The sequence below is a fragment of the Amblyraja radiata genome, chromosome 46 (assembly GCF_010909765.2).
Source record: "Amblyraja radiata isolate CabotCenter1 chromosome 46, sAmbRad1.1.pri, whole genome shotgun sequence".
NCBI classification, from domain to species: Eukaryota; Metazoa; Chordata; class Chondrichthyes; order Rajiformes; family Rajidae; genus Amblyraja; species Amblyraja radiata.
The window spans coordinates 5,195,629-5,216,261 of record NC_046001.1 but is presented as its reverse complement, the minus strand read 5'-3'; the positions used below and the strand labels follow the sequence as shown (position 1 = coordinate 5,216,261).

Sequence of the window (20,633 nt, the reverse complement as noted above, 5' to 3'; positions counted from 1 at the left end):
GGGATAGAGAGGGGGAGAGTTGGGGGAGAGAGTGGGGATCGGGAGGGGGGATCGAGAGGGGGAGAGAGAGGGGAGGAGAGAGAGGGGAGAGGGGGGAGAGAGAGGGGTGAGAGAGAGGGGTGAGAGAGAGGGGTGAGAGAGAGGGTGAGAGAGAGGGGGGAGAGAGAGGGGGGAGAGAGAGGGGGGGAGAGTGGGGGGTGAGAGTGGGGGGGGGAGAGTGGGGGGAGAGTGGGGGGAGAGAGAGGGGGGAGAGTGGGGGGGAGAGAGGGGGGAGAGAGAGAGACTGGGAGAGAGGGGGAGAGAGAGGGACTGGGGAGAGAGGGGGAGAGAGAGGGACGGGGAGAAAGGGGGGGAGAGAAGGGGGGGAGAGAGGGGTAGAGAGGGGGGAGGGAGAGGGGGAGAAAAGTCAATAAAGGAGAGAGAGGGGTAACAGAAAGCGACGGAGAACAGGGAGGGAAGGAGGGAGGGAAGGAGGGAGGAGGGAAAGAAAGTGAGAATAAGGCAGAGGAGAGAGAAAGAGGGAGGAAGGGGGAGGGACAGAGAGTGAAAGATGGAAAAGAAGGAAGAATAGAGGAAACAAGGTTAGAAATACACATAGAAAAATATTAAAATGCCCGCTGTAAAAAGCAATGACAAAGGCACAAGGGAGGGCAAAAGCCACTGACCCAATGCCTGGCAAAGTGGAGACGCAAAATACAGAAGTGTTAGAGACACATTAGTTCCATTAAAACAAAATTAAATTAACAAAACATAAGAGACTCCAATGATTATTAGAAATACTGCAACAACTCTATTAATATTGACTTTATCCCAAAAATTATATTACAATTCAGAAGTATAAAAATAAACTTTATAACAATTCCCCAAACTGGTTTGCTTTAACCAAGATTACATTAACGACGCAATGTCTACACATTCAGAGGGACAATTAAAAGTTATATATGTGGCGTAGAAAAATATATTCTGGATGCATATTTACTGACACATAAAATATATTCTATCCCTGGGGAGCTGAAATTCCCTTGTGTTCAAGAAGGAACTGCAGATGCTGGAAAATCGAAGGTAGACAAAAATGCTGGAGAAACTCAGCGGGTGCAGCAGCATCTATGGAGCGAAGGAAATAGGCAACGTTTCGGGCCGAAACCCTTCCGGGTTTCGGCCCGAAACGTTGCCTATTTCCTTCAGGGTTTCGGCCCGAAACGTTGCCTATTTCCTTCCGGGTTTCGGCCCGAAACTTTGCATATTTCCTTCAGGGTTTCGGCCTGAAACGTTGCCTATTTCCTTCAGGGTTTCGGCCCGAAACTATGCCTATTTCCTTCAGGGTTTCGGCCCGAAACGTTGCCTATTTCCTTCAGGGTTTCGGCCCGAAACGTTGCCTATTTCCTTCAGGGTTTCGGCCTGAAACGTTGCCTATTTCCTTCAGGGGTTCGGCCCGAAACGTTGCTTATTTCCTTCAGGGGTTCGGCCCGAAACTTTGCATATTTCCTTCAGGGTTTCGGCCCGAAACGTTGCCTATTTCCTTCGCTCCATAGATGCTGCTGCACCCGCTGAGTTTCTCCAGCTTTTTTGTGTATCTGAAATTCCCTTGTACAGTACAAGACCACTTCAAGCTGAAAAAATATGTGGGTACTTATGTGGATGAACCTGGCGTATCACAGATACGCAAAGGTTGTCTTGCGATCCAGAACCTCCCTCTGGCTAAGTCAGCCCTGCTGCCACAACTCTTCATAAAGAGTGAAACTTTCCCCGGTCCAGCAATCTCTCGCCCAAGCTGTAGAGGAACCTGCAGTACCAGTGGATGCCATTCTCTAGTGTGGTGTTGCCATGCCGAATGGGGTAGGACGGTAGCACATTAGTCAATGAGTGGACGAATCGGAGAGGCGTGAAGGCCAGGTGCGCCCAGTGGTGCTTCTGTATCACGGCGTAACAAGACGCGAGGACGTTATTCACCAACAACGTGCCGTGGGAGGTCAGCGGCGCATACGCACCGACCGCCTCCTTCACGTAGACCGCTTTAATCCGGGACGAACGCAAGCGGCTGGAGCCGACCTCCTTCACGAGGACAAAGTGGCCTATGTGCACCGTGCTGGCGAACATGGGCTGGAAGTCCTCCACTCTGTCGGTGTGGTTGTCGGAAACGAAGATGAGATGCGCCGCCGTCAGCTCCAGGCGCCGCCGCGGGTCCTCGGTCTCCAGCACGGTGAAGGAGACTCTCATCTCCCCTTCCTTGTCCAGCAGAAGCAACACCTGGCTGGGGACCACTCTGCCGGCCGCGTCCGCTGTCAGGACTCGGTCACCGGGACTCAGCTCGGACATGGCTCGGCTCCGCCCATCTTCCAGGGTTACCGTGGCTTCCGAAGGGAAGCAGCCGCCTGTTTTGGTGGCCATTGAATTGTCTGCGGGCAGGAGAGAGAGAGAGTCAAGAGTTAGACAACCAGCACTTATCGTTGCACGAGTGTTTAAGAAGGAACTGCAGATGCTGGAAGATCGAAGGTACACAAAAATGCTGGAGAAACTCAGCGGGTGCAGCAGCATCTATGGAGCGAAGGAAATAGGCAACGTTTCGGGCCGAAACCCTTCCGGGTTTCGTCCCGAAACGTTGCCTATTTCCTTCAGGGTTTCGGCCCAAAAACGTCTGAAGAAGGGTTTCGGGCCCGAAACGTTGCCTATTTCCTTCGTTCCATAGATGCTGCTGCACCCGCTGAGTTTCTCCAGCATTTTTGTCTACCTTATCAGTGCACATCATTTCCGCAGCTCAGTGTAAGCTAGAGGATACCTGGACAGTAACATGCAAGAAAATAATGTGTAGGAAGGAACTGCAGGTGCTGGTTTAAACCGAAGATAGACACAAAAAAGCTGGAGTAACTCAGTGGGACAGGCGGCATCTCTGGAGAGAAGGAATGGGTGAGGTTTCGGGGTCAAAATGCTGCCTGTCCCGCTGAGTTACTCCAGCATTTTGTGTCTAATACGCAAGACAATAATACATAACCATGGCACAGTTGATCTGCAGCTATAGGGAGAACATAAAAACATCAGCCTCGGATTTTATTCCTAAATGTTGATCCTTCTGGAAAAACTTTAGAACGGAGACGAGGAAACACTTTTTCTCACAGAGAGTGGTGAGTCTGTGGAATTCTCTGCCTCAGAGGGCGGTGGAGGCCGGTTCTCAGGATGCTTTCAAGAGAGAGCTAGGTAGGGCTCTTAAAGATAGCGGAGTCAGGGGATATGGGGAGAAGGCAGGAACGGGGTACTGATTGGGGATGATCAGCCATGATCACATTGAAAGGCGGTGCTGGCTCAAAGGGCCGAATGGCCTCCTCCTGCACCTTTTGTCTATTGCCTATTGTCTAATATAAGGTACGCTTTGGAGGGGATAAAAGATACCAAATAATTAATAGATAGAATCAATGGAAAAAATATTGTCCAGAGATGGAGGACATTCCCAATTTGAAACCAATGAGTTGAAAAGATGGTTGTTAGTTCAGCATAGACAAAAAAGCTGGAGAAACTCAGCAGGTGAGGCAGCATCTATGGAGCGAAGGAAATAGGTGATGTTTCGGGTCTAGACCCTTCCTCAGCCACAGTAAAATACACATTAATCTTCATCACAAATTGAAGGTGACCACTGAATACTCCCGATCAAATCAATGTTGTTGGAAACAGGTTATTCACTGAACAGGGAATGGGCTTGAGGTCGCTGTGAATCAGGTCACTGATGTTAAAATTAGATAGAAGACGGTCTTTTCCTGCTGCTTGGACATTGATTTATTGAACTTAAGAGTTTATGACATTGATTTATTAAACAAGAAACCTTTTGCTCTTACGATTGCAAAATACATTTCAAATCTATAAACTACAATTTGGATGGGGGAGAAAAGTCCTACTTATACAGTTATGACGTCAATTGCATCCGGGACCTTTGGTTCATTTGGGAGCAGAATTAAGTAGCTGTGTCTCTAAGACCTGAAGACAAAGCCATTTGGGAAAATATTGCACCAAAAAATCCCCATTGGAAGCATGATTGGGAGTTACATCCACTAGTTAGTTTAGTGCAGAGATACAGCGTGGAAACAGGCCCTTCGGCCCACCGGGTCCGCGCCGACCAGCGTTCCCCCGCACATTAACACTATCCTACACCCACTAGGGACATTTTTTACATTTACACCAAGTCAATTAACCTACAAACCTGTAGGTCTTTGGAGTGTGGGAGGAAACCGAAGTTCTTGGAGAAAACCCACGGGGAGAACATACAAACTCCGTACAGACAGCGCCCGTAGTCGGGATCGAACCCGGGTCTCTGGCGCTGCATTCGCTGTAAGGCAGCAACTCCTCTGCTGCGCCGCCATGACTGCCTTTCAGTTCTTCTAATTTTTTTAATAATTTTTTTAACTTTTGCTTTCATGGAACCAGCAGCCAGATTGGAGGACATTTGCAATTTTCTGCACATACATACGCGTGTCCAAGAAGCAACCCCAGTACCTCATCCCTCCCGGAACTCAGCGACACGGACACTAGGAACTAACACGGCCAGCAACAGGCATGGCTGCATCTTTACCCATTGTGATAGCCTGGAGCCCAAGACTCTGAAAGAACGTTAGCTTGCAATAGATCAAATGAGAAAACTATGGGAATGCCTAAGCATTATCGACTGCTGATAGCGTTTCCATTCCTATACAATTCCTTGTCAATTTGGGAACAGTCTGTACTGCAAATATGTTTAGGAAGGAACTGCAGACGCTGGTTTAAACCAAAGATAAACTCAAAAAGCTGGAGTAACTCAGCTGGACAGGCAGCATCTCTGAAGAGAATAGGTTATGCATAGGTGACGTTTAGTTTAGAGATACAGCGCGGAAACAGGCCCTTCGGCCCACCGAGTCCGTGCCGACCAGCGATCGCCCGCACATTCACACTATCCTACACACACACACTGGGGACAATTTGCATACACCAAGCCAATTAACCTACGTCTTTGGAGTGACGTTTCTCGACCAGAAACGTCACCCATTCCTTCTCTCTGGAGATGCAGCCCGTCCCGCTGAGTTACCTCAGCTCTTTGTGCCTATCTGCAAATATGTTTGTTTGTGTACTCTTCTGAAACCATTGAAGTACAGGAGAATCACAATTAAAATGGCCGCCAGAGTGGGGATAATCAGTTAAGAATGAGAAGCTTCATCAGGGGAAGGAAGTCCAACACTAATGGGTTTTTGACAAGCTTGACGCTCACTCTTCTGCTTTAGAACATCAGCTTTGTAGCTTTCTCAACCATGACTCATGTTTTAGATAACGTTTACCCATCTCTCACGAATAAACAATGCTGCTTAAAAGACCTGATGTGGTCCCAGGACAGATTCTTCATGCAAATCTGTGTTTATCTCCGATCTTTTTAAAGTTGCCCAAACTAACAGCGTCATAACAACTTTGGTCCCGATACAGCATATTATCTTCAAAGCTGCCTTCTGAATGATTGCCAGCTGACTGGATGACCCAGCTGTGGGACTCAAATGTGCAACTTGGCAGCAACATGCCACACAAGGTCTGACCAGCCTACTGTAAAGTAACAATACATCATCTGTCGTGAGAGCGGTCCTTTCAAGATGCTCAAATAATATAATCTTTTTCCAACCCTTTCCACATATGCATGATATACGAGGACATCTCATTTCAGGTCACTGATGCTGCAAATGTCAAACTGCAATTGTAACGGAGGTTGAAATCGGTCTGCACCTATTACTAAGAAAAAAATATCACCACTGCCAGTACAGAGTTATGCCCCTGTCCCACTTAGGAAACCTGAACGGAAACCTCTGGAGACTTTGCGCCCCATCCAAGGTTTCCGTGCAGTTCCCGGAGGTTCCCGGAGGTTTTTGTCAGTCTCCCTACCTGCTTCCACTACCTGCAACCTCCGGCAACCACCTGCAACCACCGGGAACCGCAGGTTTACTAATGCCCCTGTCCCACTTAGGAAACCTGAACGGAAACCTCTGGAGACTTTGCGCCCCACCCAAGGTTTCCGTGCGGTTCCCGGAGCTTGCAGGCGGTTGCCGGAGGTCGCAGGTAGTGGAAGCAGGTAGGGAGACTGACAAAAACCTCCGGGGACCGCACGGAAACCTTGGGTGGGGCGCAAAGTCTCCAGAGGTTTCCGTTCAGGTTTCCTAAGTGGGACAGGGGCATTACACTTGGTGGAAGCAACGATCCTGACTCAACCCCCAACTGTGACATCCTTGTTAATTAAAGAGTAGACGCAAAATGCTGGAGTAACTCAGCGGGACGGGCAGCATCTCTGGAGAGAAGGAATGGGTGACGTGTTGGGTCAAGACCCTTCCCCAGACTGTTCATTACCAACGTGTTCAAGAAGGAACTGCAGATGCTGGAGAATCGGAGGTAGACAAAATTGCTGGAGAAACTCAGTGGGTGCGGCAGCATCTATGGAGCGAAGGAAATAGGCAACGTTTCGGGCCGAAACCCTTCTTCAGACTGTTAATTACGAATAACCGGGCGAACAGGGACTAGTTCAATATGTGTTGGATGGGACAGAACTGCAGGTGCTGGTTTAAATCGAAGATCGACACAAAAGTCTGAAGAAGGGTCTCGACCTGAAACGTCACCCATTCATTCTCTCCAGAGATGCTGCCTGTCCCGGTGAGTTACTCCAGCATGTTGTGTCTATCTTCGACGAGTTCAATATCACTGTCACCCACTAAGGCCACAGAGCAAAGTAAAACGCACCTAATGAACCCATAAAAGGCTGCAATTTCAACAATGTAATTCTATTTTCAGATCAGGTTATGGTTGTAAACTCCACAGGTTTGTGCTATTGTTTGACCTTCAATGATATCACTGCCTTGCGACCACTCCTGGGTAGTGAATGCTGAATATTTATGGCATATCGACATTTCCTGCAATCAACAAAAGGTAAGAACTCAGTGAACCTGCATCAACGAGATCACAAACTGCTTTAATATCCGTCCATGTACACTCAACTACCCTCATATCATTTGACTGCAGCAACCTACGAAGAACTACAAAGGGTTTCTGGTTGGGTAAACAATGGAGTTTATCACTGGCAGAAAGTTTGAAAAGACTAGGCTTGTATTCACTGGAGTTTAGAAGGATGAGGGGAGATCTAATAGAAACATATAAAATTATAGGCAGGTACGGGATACTGAGTTGGATGATCAGCCATGATCACATTGAATGGCGGTGCAGGCTCGAAGGGCCAAATGGCCTACTCCTGCACCTATTTTCTATGTTTCTATGTTTCTATAAATGAACTGGACAAGCTAGATGCAGGAAAAATGTTCCCAATGTTGGGCGAGTCCAGAACCAGGGGGCCACACAGTCTTAGAATAAAGGGGAGGCCATTTAAGACTGAGGTGAGAGAAAAAAAATTTCACCCAGAGAGTTGTGAATTTGTGGAATTCCCTGCCACAGAGGGCAGTGGAGGCCAAGTCACTGGATGGATTTGAGAGAGTTAGATAGAGCTCTAGGGGCTAGTGGAGTCAAGGGATATGGGGAGAAGGCAGGCACGGGTTATTGATTGGGGACGATCAGCCATGATCACAATGAATGGCGGTGCTGGCTCAAAGGGCTGAATGGCCTCCTCCTGCACCTATTTTCTATGTTTCTATGTCTATGTTTCTAAAGTTCCAGAATGCTCAGTTCCCATTCTTAGGAGAAGAGTAGTTATTTGAGTTCCTGAAATTGTATTTGCTGGGGATATTCGAGCATTCATGTTCTTCTACCTCCCGGCCTTTCTCTTCCCTACTCACCTCCCCTCCTCTGAATATGTTGGTAAGGCCCTTATCATCACTTGAGCTAAAATCAGGGAAAGCTGGATAATATGGCATCAAACCCGGGATAGACACTAAAAGCAGGAGTAACTCAGCGGGTCGGACAGCATCTCTGGAGAAAAGTGATGTCTTCATTTTCCCCTAAATCTCAGTCTGAAGAAGGGTTTCGACCTGAAACGTCACCTATTGCTTATCTCCAGAAATGCACGTTTTTTTGTGTCTATCTTCGGTTTCAACCACCACCTTCCGAAAAATCAGATGACTGGGTCGATTTGGACACCGAGCTATCAAGAACAATTGCAATAATCAGGTATTTTAAGGACAGATACCCAACAAGACACACACTGACAAAGGAATGCAAACCACTCGAATGCTGCATTGTGCAATGGAGAGGTTGGTGGAGTACAGCCTCAAAGACACTGAGAGGAGAAGCAACTTAACATCAATGCCTTGTCACAGACCCTGTGTGACTTTGTCAGTTCCATCAGGCAGGCCACATCACTTGCAAGCCAGGCACCTAACTCCTGAAGCAGACCCACTCTTCTGAGTTCCACCAAGGGAAGAGTTTACCAGGTGGAAAGATTTGAAAAAAATGCTCTCAAACAATATAATAAACGAGAGAGAAAAAGTTCAGTATATATACACATTCTCACACACACACACATATATATACATATATATATATACACACACACATATATATATATATTTGATGTATACACACACACATATATATATATATACATATATATATATACACACACACATATATATATATTTGATATATACACACACACATATATATATACAAATATATATACACACACACACACACATATATATATATTTGATATATACACACACACATATATACATATAAACATACATATATACATATATATATACACACACATATATATACACACATATATATATATAGACACATATACACACACACACACACACATACATATATATATACACACACACATATACACACACATATACACACACACACATATATATATATACACATACATATATATATATACACATATGCACATCCGCACACACATACAATACGTACACACACAAAACTAACAATGATGGTGCAATAGTAACAATAATAGTTCAGAGCTTATTTGAGGTTGTCGTGAAGATAGACAAAAGTGCTGGAGAAACTCAGTGGGTGCAGCAGCATCTATGGAGCGAAGGAAATAGGCAACGTTTTGTCCCGAAACCCTTATTCAGACTATAGGGAAGAAGCTTTTCCTGAGTCTGAACGTTACTGTGGGGTTGAGATTGCAACCTTCACGTGGTCCACCCTGTTTCGACTAATGCAATCAACATAACGTGCACAAACAAATCGATCAAATAGAACAAGTTGACCTACAACTTTAGGCTGTGCACGCCATCGGCAAGATGAAGAGGACGTTACAGTTTTCAGGCACCTACATCTTGTACGCTAGATTGAACACCCTCCAACAAAGAGAAACCTAATTGCATCCAAACTTTGCTGTGGCCGACATATTGATATTTATCTAGTTTCAACATGAACCAATAAAGTACAATTATCGATGTTCTCCTTCAAAACAGGGAGGGCCGAATGATGTGTGGGTAGGGTGGTGTTACATTAACCTATATTAGATTAAGATGAAATACTGGTATGCATGAGGCTGCCAATGATCACATTAGTGGCAGGACCAAAACAGGGTTGGTAGGTTCAGTAAACAGTTTAATTCGTGGCCAGGAACTGCTTGCAGTCTGCAGGCACATTGGCGCGGTGTCTGCCAATTCTTATCGGACAGGTTTTTTTTTTAGGTGGAGCCCCTTGTTTGGCAAATAAGCGATCGTAGCACTGGACACAAACACAGCAGGGCATCTTCTGGGCAAGCTGGACACCAGGCTGCCGATGGAATAGGACCGCTGTCAGAGTGCCGGGCATCGTTCAAAATAAAGCTAGAGTATCGGCAGAAAACATTTACGGAGCAAAACAGGCTTGAAATCCATTATCATAATGTGTAATGTTATTTGAACTCTCCAATTAGGTTATAGCCTTGTAATCACTCCCTGCAGTCAGTTATTATATTGCAGCACTTGTCTGAAAAGAAGATTAAAGTTTAGACAGAATGAAACAGGAACATCTGGCAAGGATTGAATATTAAACATGTTTATGACTTTTGCACAGAGGGGTGTGAGCAAAAAGCAAGCACCGAGCACAGGAGTTTAAAGGGATGAGTTACAGGGGCCAATTAAAGATGTAGTCGAATAAATAGTTCTTTATTTTAGTTTTCTTTCGTTTGGAGATTGGGCGCGGAAACAGGCCTTTCGGCCGCACCGACCAGCGATTCCCGCACACGAACACTAACCCACACGCACTAGGGACAATTTACATTTCATACCAAGCCAATTCACCTCCAAACCTGTACGCTTTTGGAGTGTGGGTGAAAGCTGAAGATCTCGGAGAAAGACCCACGGCGAGAACGAACAAACTCCCAAAGTTCTGAAGGCGGAGAGAATCGTGTAAAGAATTGTACAATTAGTCTAAACTTATTGAGCAGAAAACAAGGGTTAGGCCTACAGTCCGGTCTCGACCCGAAATGTCGCCCATTCCTTCTCTCCAGAGATGCTGCCCGTCCCGCTGAGTTACTCCAGCTTGTTGCGTCTATCTTCGGTTAGACCTAGACTCTTGCTGGTTTGCAAAATACCAAGGCACTGGACTATAGGGTTTTTTTACTGAGAGAGCTAATCTTAGTTTAGGGTAGTGGGGAGAGGTTGGGGGGGGGGGAGGGGGGGGTTGCAATGTTACTAATGTTCCAAACGCTGGAGTGCATTACATACGGGAAGTGGTCAGTTCAGTTCAGTTTAGTTTATCGTCATGTGTAACGAGGTACAGTGAAAAGCTTTTGTTATCGAACATAGAAACATAGACAATAGGTGCAGGAGGAGGCCATTCAGCCCTTCGAGCCAGCACCGCCATTCATTATGATCATGGCTGATCATCCCCAATCAATAACCCGTGCCTGCCTTCTCCCCATATCCGTTGATTCCGCTATCCCCTAGAGCTCTATCTAACTCTCTCTTAAATCCATCCAGTGACTTGGCCTCCACTGCCCTCTGTGGCAGGGAATTCCACAAATTCACACCTCTCTGGGTGAAAAAGTTTTTTCTCACCTCAGTCTTAAATGGCCTCCCCTTTATTCTAAGACTGTGCGGCCCCTGGTTCTGGACTCGCCAAACATTGGGAACATTTTTCCTGCATCTAGCTTATCCGGTCCTTTTATGCGCTATTCAGTCAGCGGAAAGACAACACATGGTGTGTGGGAAGGAACTGCAGATGCTGGTTTAAACTGACGATAGACACAAAAAGCTGGATTAAACTCAGAGGGACAGGCAGCGTCTCTGGAGAGAAGGAATGGGTGACGTTTCGGGTCGAGGCCCTTCTTCAGACATGGCCTGTACACGATTACAGCCGAGCCGTTTTCTTGTGAGCGAGTGGTAGCAGGCGACGTGATGCTAATCTTTTATTCGGAGGGAAGAAAATCGGCAGGGAAAAAATAAAATACAAATGCAATCCTGCAGCTGAGAAAGGTGTAAAAACCAGCAAACACCGTGTAGGATTTGTGTAATTTAACATGTCTGAGTGAGCCAGATCCGTCTCTGTAATCTGAGGAGTTTAGCATCCCAGTGGACACAAGCAGGAGTCTAATTAAACATTGTCAGTATTTATCTGATGACTGCTGGCAAAGCCTCGGGAAGGTAATAATATTCAAACCACTAAAACCTTGAGCAATCTTTGCAATGAATCCCACTCTAATCTCATAGGATCTTGCACCTGTCCTGACAGCCAACACACTCTGCAGTAAACTATGTCGCAGGTTAAAGGGATAAACACAACCCCCCTGTACTGTCTGAAGAAGGGTTTCGGCCCGAAACGTCGCCTATTTCCTTCGCTTCATAGATGCTGCTGCACCCGCTGAGTTTCCCCAGCAATTTTGTGTACCCCCTGTACTGGAACTGTGCATGGGGGTGCATATGCATCGCATGAAAAATTATAACTTGCCGTAGAGGGAGTACAGAGAAGGTTCACCAGACTGATTCCTGGGATGTCAGGACTTTCATACTCGGCTTGTACTCGCTAGAATTTAGAAGATTGAGGGGGGATCTTATAGAAACTTACAAAATTCTTAAGGGGTTGGACAGGCTAGATGCAGGAAGATTGTTCCCGATGTTGGGGAAGTCCAGAACAAGGGGTCACAGTTTAAGGATAAGGGGGAAGTCTTTTAGGACCGAGATGAGAAAAACATTTTTCACACAGAGAGTGGTGAATCTCTGGAATTCTCTGCCACAGAAGGTAGTTGAAGCCAGTTCATTGGCTATATTTAAGAGGGAGTTAGATGTGGCCCTTGTGGCTAAAGGGATCAGGGGGTATGGAGAGAAGGCAGGTACAGGATACTGAGTTGGGTGATCAGCCATGATCATATTGAATGGCGGTGCAGGCTAGAAGGGCCGAATGACCTACTCCTGCACCTATTTTTCTATGTTTCTAAAATGCTGGAGTAACTCAGCAGGACAGGCAGCATCTCTGGAGAGAAGGAATGGGTGACGTTTCAGGTCGAGGCCCTTCTTCAGACTGATGTCAGGGGAGTGGGCGGGACAGAGATAGAATTTAGTCAGAGACAGTCAGACTGGTGGGAGAACTGGGAATGGGGAGGGGATGGAGAGAGAGGGAAAGCAAGGGCTATTTGAAGTTAGAGAAGTCAATGTTCATACCACTGCCCAAGCAAAATATGAGGTGCTGTTCCTCCAATTTGCGCTGGGCCTCACTCTGACAGTGGAGGAGGCCCAGGACAGAAAGGTCAGATTGGGAATGGGAAGGGGACCCAAATCGTCACCTATCCATTTTCTCCGGGGATGCTGCCTGGCTCAGCTGAGTTCCTCCAACATTTTGTGTCTTTCCTTGGTAAACCAGCATCTGCAGTTCCTTGTTTCCACACAGATGCAGGGAGGGGATATTCATCTATGGGGGGATCAGACAACCAAGCAGGATTTTTTTCCCCCCTCTTCATTAAATGTTGAAATCCGAGCTATCTTGTCCCTCCTGTTCGAACTACACTGGATGATGCTGAGATTCATCCCATCCAGGGGCAGTACTCTTATAACCCACCTACCACTGTTGCAGCTGAGTTTAATTATTTAAAAAAAAAAAAATAAAATAAAAAAAAAAAAAATATATATATATATATATATATATCTATATATATATATATATATATATATATATATATATATATATATATAATATATATATATATATATATATATATATATATATATAAATATTTAATTAAAAAAAAAAGAAAAAAAAAAAGCAGCTAACATTAATAACTGATGGGGCCAGGCCACTAACAAAGCAAGCTTGGTCTCATCTACAGATAAGTTTCAAACAACTGCACAACAGAAGGCAGATTAAAAGGGCAAACAGGGACTGAACAGTTTAAAGCCCCGACACTCTCCCATCACCTCAAGAGAGAGAGGAAATAACATCAGGAGCATTTCGTTTTGAGGTGAAAACTGTCGTTCTCTTCAAATCAAATCTAATTTAAAACTTGCCACAGTGATATTCCCAGTGTTGGAATTCTTCTGCCCGCTTTGATTAGTCAATACAATAGTTAAAAATAGCAGAAATATTCAAATGAACACATGGACCGATTCATTAAAAATAGCGCACACAGCATTTTTTTTTTTAAACCCCGGTCTTTGAAAAATGCACTGTGGAGGAGTAATGCAGCAATGCATTCAGCACATTCTCACACTCCCCAGCTCAGCACACTCGGGCTGGGCCTGTTCTTGGATGGGGGGGGGGGGGGGCACCTGTGCATTGCAGGTGCAGCAGTCTGGCTGCCTAGGAAACGAGCGATCCAGCTAGCAGTCGGGAGCAACTATGCATCTCAATCACATTGAATAGAATTTAAAAAACTGCACCATAGAACCGAAGGAGGGGGAGGCAGCTGGGAGAAGGGCGGCATTAGCCAAAGTTACACCAGAGTACAACATTTCACTGAGTTACCTCAGTGCCGGGGGCTATGGGGAGGAGGCAGGAGAATGGGGTTGACAGGGGGAGATAGAGCAGCCATCATTGAATGGCGGAGTGGACGTAGATGGGCCAAATGGCCTCATTCTACTCCTATCACTGATGAACCTATGAACCTGGCTGTGAACTGGTCACAGGCTACACAGCACAGCATCATGACAGGACAAGAGACTCTGGTAAGAGCAGAGGAGGAGGGCCCTGTGTGTACGTGAACAACACCTGGTGTACAAACACAGTGATTGTAGACAGTCACTACTCCCCGAACCTGGAGTATGTGACTGTTAAATGCAGGCCCATTTATCTCCCTAGAGAGTTTACTGTCGTCATGATAACTGCTGTATACATACCACCGGATGCTAATGCTAACTCGGCTATCGGACATTTGTATGGTAGCATTAGCAGCCAGCAGAGCACATATCCTGACGCTGTTCACATCATAGCAGGGGACTTTAATCACACGGACTTGAAGGCAATGCTCCCCAAATTCTACCAGCATGTTAAATGTGCTACAAGAGGAGCTAACACATTGGACAAGGTCTACTCCAACATCAAGCTGGGCTACAGGGCTAGACCACTACCACACCTGGGCCAGTCTGACTATATGTCCCTGCTTTTAATTCCTGCATATGCCCCCCTCAGGAAAACTGCTCCTACCATCACAAAGACCATCACAACTTGGCCTGATGGTGCATCTCAGCAGCTGCAGGACTGCTTCGACAGGACCAACTGGGATGTGTTTGAACACCAGGACCTGGAGGTGTTCACAGACAGTGTACTGTGTTACATTAAAAACTGCATGGACACGGTCACAGTGGACAAACGCATCCGGGTCTACCCCAACCAGAAGCCCTGGATGACCCGGGAGGTCCAGCGGCTGTTAAAAGAGAGGAACACCGCTTTTAGGTCTGGCGATAGGGCTTTATACAGCACGGCCCGAGCTAACCTGAAGAGAGGCATCAGAGAGGCCATATTAGACTACAGGAGGATAGAGGACCACCTGGACAGTAACAACAGCAGGCAGGTGTGGCAGGGGATCCAGTATCTCACCAACTACAAGACCAACCTTGGAGCTGCTGAAGGTGACGCCTCGTTGGCAGAGGTGCTGAACCTCCTCTTTGCTCGTTTTGAAGTGGAGCCACCCGAGACAGCCACATCACACCACATGGTCCACAGCAGCTTAACCCTCAAGATAGAGGAGCATGAGGTGAAGCGCACACTGCGGGCCATCAATCCGAGGAAGGCTACTGGACCCGACAGCGTCTCTGGACGCGTGCTGAAGGACTGCGCAGACCAGCTGGCTGGAGTCTGTACCAGGATTTTCAACCAGTCTCTGGCCCAGTCCACTGTCCCACCCTGTCTGAAGTCCTCCACCATAGACCCCTTGCCCAAACAAACCCACATCTCCAGCCTCAACCACTACTGGCCAGTCGCACTCACACCAGTGGTGATGAAGTGTTTTGAAAAACTGGTCCGGGGTCATATCACATCACTCCTGCCCCGAAGCTTCGACCCCCACCAGTTTGCGTACAGAGCGAATAGATCCACAGAGGACACTGTAGCCACAGCCCTCCAGGCTGCACTGTCCCACCTGGAGCAGCGGGGGAGCTACGTGCGAATGCTCTTTGTGGACTACAGCTCTGCTTTTAATACCATCCTTCCCCACAAACTGGTGGACAAACTGGGGGACCTGGGACTTCCACACTCCACCTGCATGTGGATAAATAGCTTCCTGTCTGGTCGCAGCCAGAGAGTCAGAGTGGGCCATCACACATCCACGGCCCTCAGCCTCAGTACCGGCTCTCCACAGGGCTGCGTGCTGAGCCCCCTGCTCTACACCATCTACACACGTGACTGCACCCCCGCCCACCACAGCAACACCATTGTCAAATTTGCGGATGACACTACGGTGGTGGGACTCATCTCCGGGGGGGACGAGTACGCCTACAGGGATGAGGCGGAGCAGCTGACAGTGTGGTGTGGAGAAAATAACCTGCTCCTCAACACCTTAAAGACCAAGGAAATAATAATAGACTTCAGGAAGAATAAAACGGACATTACACCATTAATTATCAGAGGGGACTGTGTGGAGAGGGTGGCGGATTTCCGCTTCCTGGGAATCCACATTGAGGTGGACCTGACGTGGAGCGTGAACACCTCTGCGCTGCTGAAAAAGGTCCAGCAGAGACTGCACTTGCTGAGGGTGCTCAGGAAGAATAACATCACCCAGAGACTGCTGCTGTCCTTTTATCTGTGCTCCATTGAGAGCATCCTAACATACTGTGTATGCGTATGGTACACCAGCTGCACAGCGGCTCAGAGGAAAGCGCTCCAGAGGGCCATTGACAACGCCCAGAGGATTGTCGGCTGCCCTCCCCTTACCTTGGAGGACTTACACAGTTCCCGCTGCATCAAAAAATCCCAGAGTATTATAAAGGACATTTCCCACCCCGGACACTCCCTGTTTGAACTGTTACCGTCAGGCAGACGGTACAGATCTACAAGGACAAGGACAAACAGACTTAAAAACAGTTCTTACCCCACTGCTATAAAGGCACTAAATGTAGCCGCCAAGGAACGTAGGGGCGATACATACTAAGGGACTGTGGTACACTGTGAAATCGACAGGAGGATGTAGGGCTGGGTGTTTATGCGTGCTATTTTCATGATATTTATTTTAGTTGTTTATCTTTTTTTAATATTTTACCTTGTATGTATCGTTAGATTTTAGAAATGTTTGAATGGTGCACTGACTGGCTGACATTTTTAAATTTTGTTGTACATGGTTCATGTTACAATGACAATAAAGAAACTATTCTATTCTATTCATTCTCACACTTTGGAAAAGGTGAATCGACAATAGACAATAGACAATAGGTGCAGGGGGGGGGGAGGTAAAACGACAAGTGTAGCATTTCTTGCGGTTGCAAGGGAAAGTGCCCGGAGAGGGGGTGGTTCGGGTGGGAAGGGACGAATAGACCAGGGAGTTACGGAGGGAGCGGTCTCTGCGGAAAGCGGACAGGGGAGGAGATAATAATAATAATGATGGATGGGATTTATATAGCGCCTTTCTAATACTCAAGGCGCTTTACATCGCATCATTCATTCACTCCTCAGTCACACTCGGTGGTGGTAAGCTACTTCTGTAGCCACAGCTGCCCTGGGGCAGACTGACGGAAGCGTGGCTGCCAATCTGCGCCTACGGCCCCTCCGACCACCACCAATCACTCACACACATTCACACACATTCACACACAGGCAAAGGTGGGTGAAGTGTCTTGCCCAAGGACACAACGACAGTATGCACTCCAAGCGGGATTCGAACCGGCTACCTTCCGGTTGCCAGCCCGAACACTTAGCCCATTGTGCCATCTGTCGTCCCAATGAGATGGGAAGACGTGGCAAGTGGTGGGGTCACGTTGGAGGTGGCGAAACTGACGGAGGAGTATTTGTTGTACGTGACGGCGGGTAGGGTGGAAGGTGAGGACTGGGGGGGGGGGGGGGGGGCCCTTGTTGCGAGGGGGAGGGGATGGGGAGAAAGAGCAGTGTCACGGGGTATAGTTTGATGCCAGGTAGGTTAACAGCACTGTGTTCGTATCACCTTTAATTGTGAGACAAAGAAGTTCCAGTGACACAGGAATGATGTACAGACTCATTCTTCTCCCACCATAGAATTTAAAGGAAGCACCCAGTCTTAGAATAAAGGGGAGGCCATTTAAGACTGAGGTGAGAATTTTTTTTTTTCACCCAGAGAGTTGTGAATTTGTGGAATTCCCTGCCACAGAGGGCAGTGGAGGCCAAATCACTGGATGGATTTAAGAGAGAGTTATGCCCCTGTCCCACTTAGGAAACCTGAACGGAAACCTCTGGAGACTTTGCACCCCACCCAAGGTTTCCGTGCGGTTCCCGGAGGTTTTTGTCAGTCTCCCTACCTGCTTCCACTACCTGCAACCTCCAGCAACCACCTGCAACCTCCGGGAACCGCACGGAAACCTTGGGTGGGGCGCAAAGTCTCCAGAGGTTTCCGTTCAGGTTTCCTAAGTGGGACAGGGGCAACAGATAGAGCTCTAGGGGCTAGTGGAGTCAAGGGATGTGGGGAGAAGGCAGGCACGGGTTATTGATTGGGGACGATCAGCCATGATCACAATGAATGGCGGTGCTGGCTCGAAGGGCTGAATGGCCTCCTCCTGCACCTATTGTCTATGTTTCTATGTTCCTAAACCATTGTGGACCAGGATCACGTTTGATAAAAGGCCACATGTGCATGATACTATTGTGACTACTAACTTCCATACTAACAAAGTCATTCGCCACTTTAGGAACAGAAGAGGCAGCAGGGGGAAAGAAACAACAACAGGATATATTGCACAAATAGAAAACATGCTGGAACTAAATCATTTAAGATAAATCACTCACATCACAGCTGACATCATTTACATGTCCCTGTGGTGCTGGGAGCTAAGATGTTCGTGATGTCTCTATTTTCCATACTAATCTAACATGCATAGTCTATGGTGATTTATTACAAAATTCATTCAAACTTCTCACCCCGTTTATATTTTTTTAGAAATAAAATATGGAACTCAATAGACAATAGACAATAGGTGCAGGAGTAGGCCATTTGGTCCTTCGAGCCAGCACCGCCATTCAATGTGATCATGGCTGGTCATCCCCCAATCAGTACCCCGTTCCTGCCTTCTCCCCATATCCCCTGACTCCGCAATCTTTAAGAACCCTATCTAGCTCTCTCTTGAAAGCATCCAGAGAACCGACCTCCACCGCCCTCTGAGGCAGAGAATTCCACAGACTCACAGCTCTCTGTGAGAAAATGTTTTTCCTCATCTCCGTTCCAAATGGCTTACCCCTTATTCTTAAACTGTGTGTGGCCCCTGGTTCTGGACTCCCCCAACATCGGTAACATGTTTGCTGCCTCTAGCGTGTCGAATAGTTTTTACATTATCTACACTGCCTGATCCTTCATGATCAGTCAGAGCCTCTTGCCGTATCTAGCTCTCTCTTGAAAGCATCCAGAGAACCGGCCTCCACCGCCCTCTGAGGCAGAGAATTCCACAGACTCACAACTCGACAGGTAACAAAGATGATCTGCCTGCTATTACAACCTTCAACGATGAACTACATCTCCAAGCCGTTGGGTAGATTTTCGTCTTAGAGTAAGAGCAGTTTGTTGGCAAAAGCCCTCAAAATGAAGTCTGGTTTGCTTTCCTGGAGTAGAGGAGAGGGAAATCTCACCCACTGACTGTGAATCACAGAGTCATAGAGTGATACAGCATGGAAACAGACCCTTCGGCCCAACTTGCCCACACCAGCCAATATGTCTCAGCTACACTAAGTCCCACCTGCCGGCCCATACCCCTCCAAACCCGTCCCAGGATTGCCCGAGGAATGGATGCAGGAATTTAGTTGGATTAATGAACAAGAATGAGTTAGCTTTGCCAACTGAGTAAAATTCAGAAAATATTTAAGAAGGAATAGCAGATGGACTGTGTCCCCTCCCCATATATCATACACCAACACTTGCCTATACTTTAACAGCTATGCACCTGTCAAAGCAAAGCCACTGTTCGGTCTGAATGCCTGTTTTTATTTCAATTTTTAGGCCTATTTTAGATATGGTCATTTTAATTTTTAAAGCTATATGTATTTATTCTGTTTTTATTAACCGCACTGATGGGAACTGACTGAGAAACAATGTTTTTGTTTCATCTGTGTATGCAAATACTCAGTTAAAATGACATTAAAGTAAATACTGAATGCTGAATACAGATGCTGGAAAAATCAGCGGTAGATAAAAATGCTGGAGAAACTCAGCGGGTGAGGCAGCATCTATGGAGCGAAGGAATAGGCGACGTTTCGGGTCGAGACCCGAAACGTCACCTATTCCTTCGCTCCATAGATGCTGCCTCACCCGCTGAGTTTCTCCAGCATTTTATATCTACCTAGAGCTCAGGAAATATGTCATTTGAGACACTTAGGTGAGCTTTAATTGAAAACAAGTTAGGAATTGGGGGGGGGGGGGGGGGATTTTGTCATCATTGTACAATGTTCTAGTGTGGGAGCCTTTGGGTGATTTTTTTTCCCCCTAAGCCCAAAGTTCAGAAATCAATTGTCCCACGAGCAAAATGAGCGAACACACATAATATCAGATATCAAACTGCAGAGTGAGAATGTGTAGGAAGGAACTGCAGATGCTGGTTTACACTACAAGATAGACACAAAATGCTGAAGTCACTCAGTGGGACAGGCAGCGTCTCTGGAGAGAAGGAATGGGTCAAGACCCTTCTTTAGTCTGAGAGCGAGAGGAGAGGGAGACGAGAGGTATGGAAGGGTAAGGTGTGAAAATGACAGATCAAAGCAGACGATGCTCATGGAAATGTAGAATGTTTACGAAGGAACTGCAGATGCTGTAAAAATCGAAGGTGGACAAAAATGCTGGAGAAACACAGCGGGTGAGGCACCTTCTTCGCTCCATAGATGCTGCCTCACCCGCTGAGTTTCTCCAGCATTTTTGTCGACCAAGGGAATGTAGAATGGTTCATTGTTGGCTGAGGGGAAGGTGACAACGAGGCGTACAAACAGTAAAATTAATCAGGAGGACAATAGACAATAGACAATAGACAATAGGTGCAGGAGCAGGCCATTTGGCCCTTTGAGCCAGCCCCGCAGTGCAACTAGTCAGAGAACTAGGGTGGGGGTGGGACAGAGACAGAGGGAAAGCAAGGGTTACTTGAAGT

The 20,633-nt window shown here is 46.9% G+C and overlaps 1 protein-coding gene across 1 annotated transcript in view; it reads right to left on the bottom strand.

Annotated features, from left to right (window-relative positions):
* Nucleotides 1-1,460: 1,460 nt before the first annotated feature.
* The window catches only part of dhh (desert hedgehog signaling molecule), a 36,624-nt gene continuing 17,451 nt past the window's right edge, over nucleotides 1,461-20,633 (bottom strand). Inside the window, exon 3 of the mRNA XM_033015499.1 lies at nucleotides 1,461-2,396. Coding sequence (XP_032871390.1) covers nucleotides 1,726-2,396 — 671 coding nt within the window. The 3' untranslated portion in view covers nucleotides 1,461-1,725. The remainder of the gene's footprint in view (nucleotides 2,397-20,633) is intronic.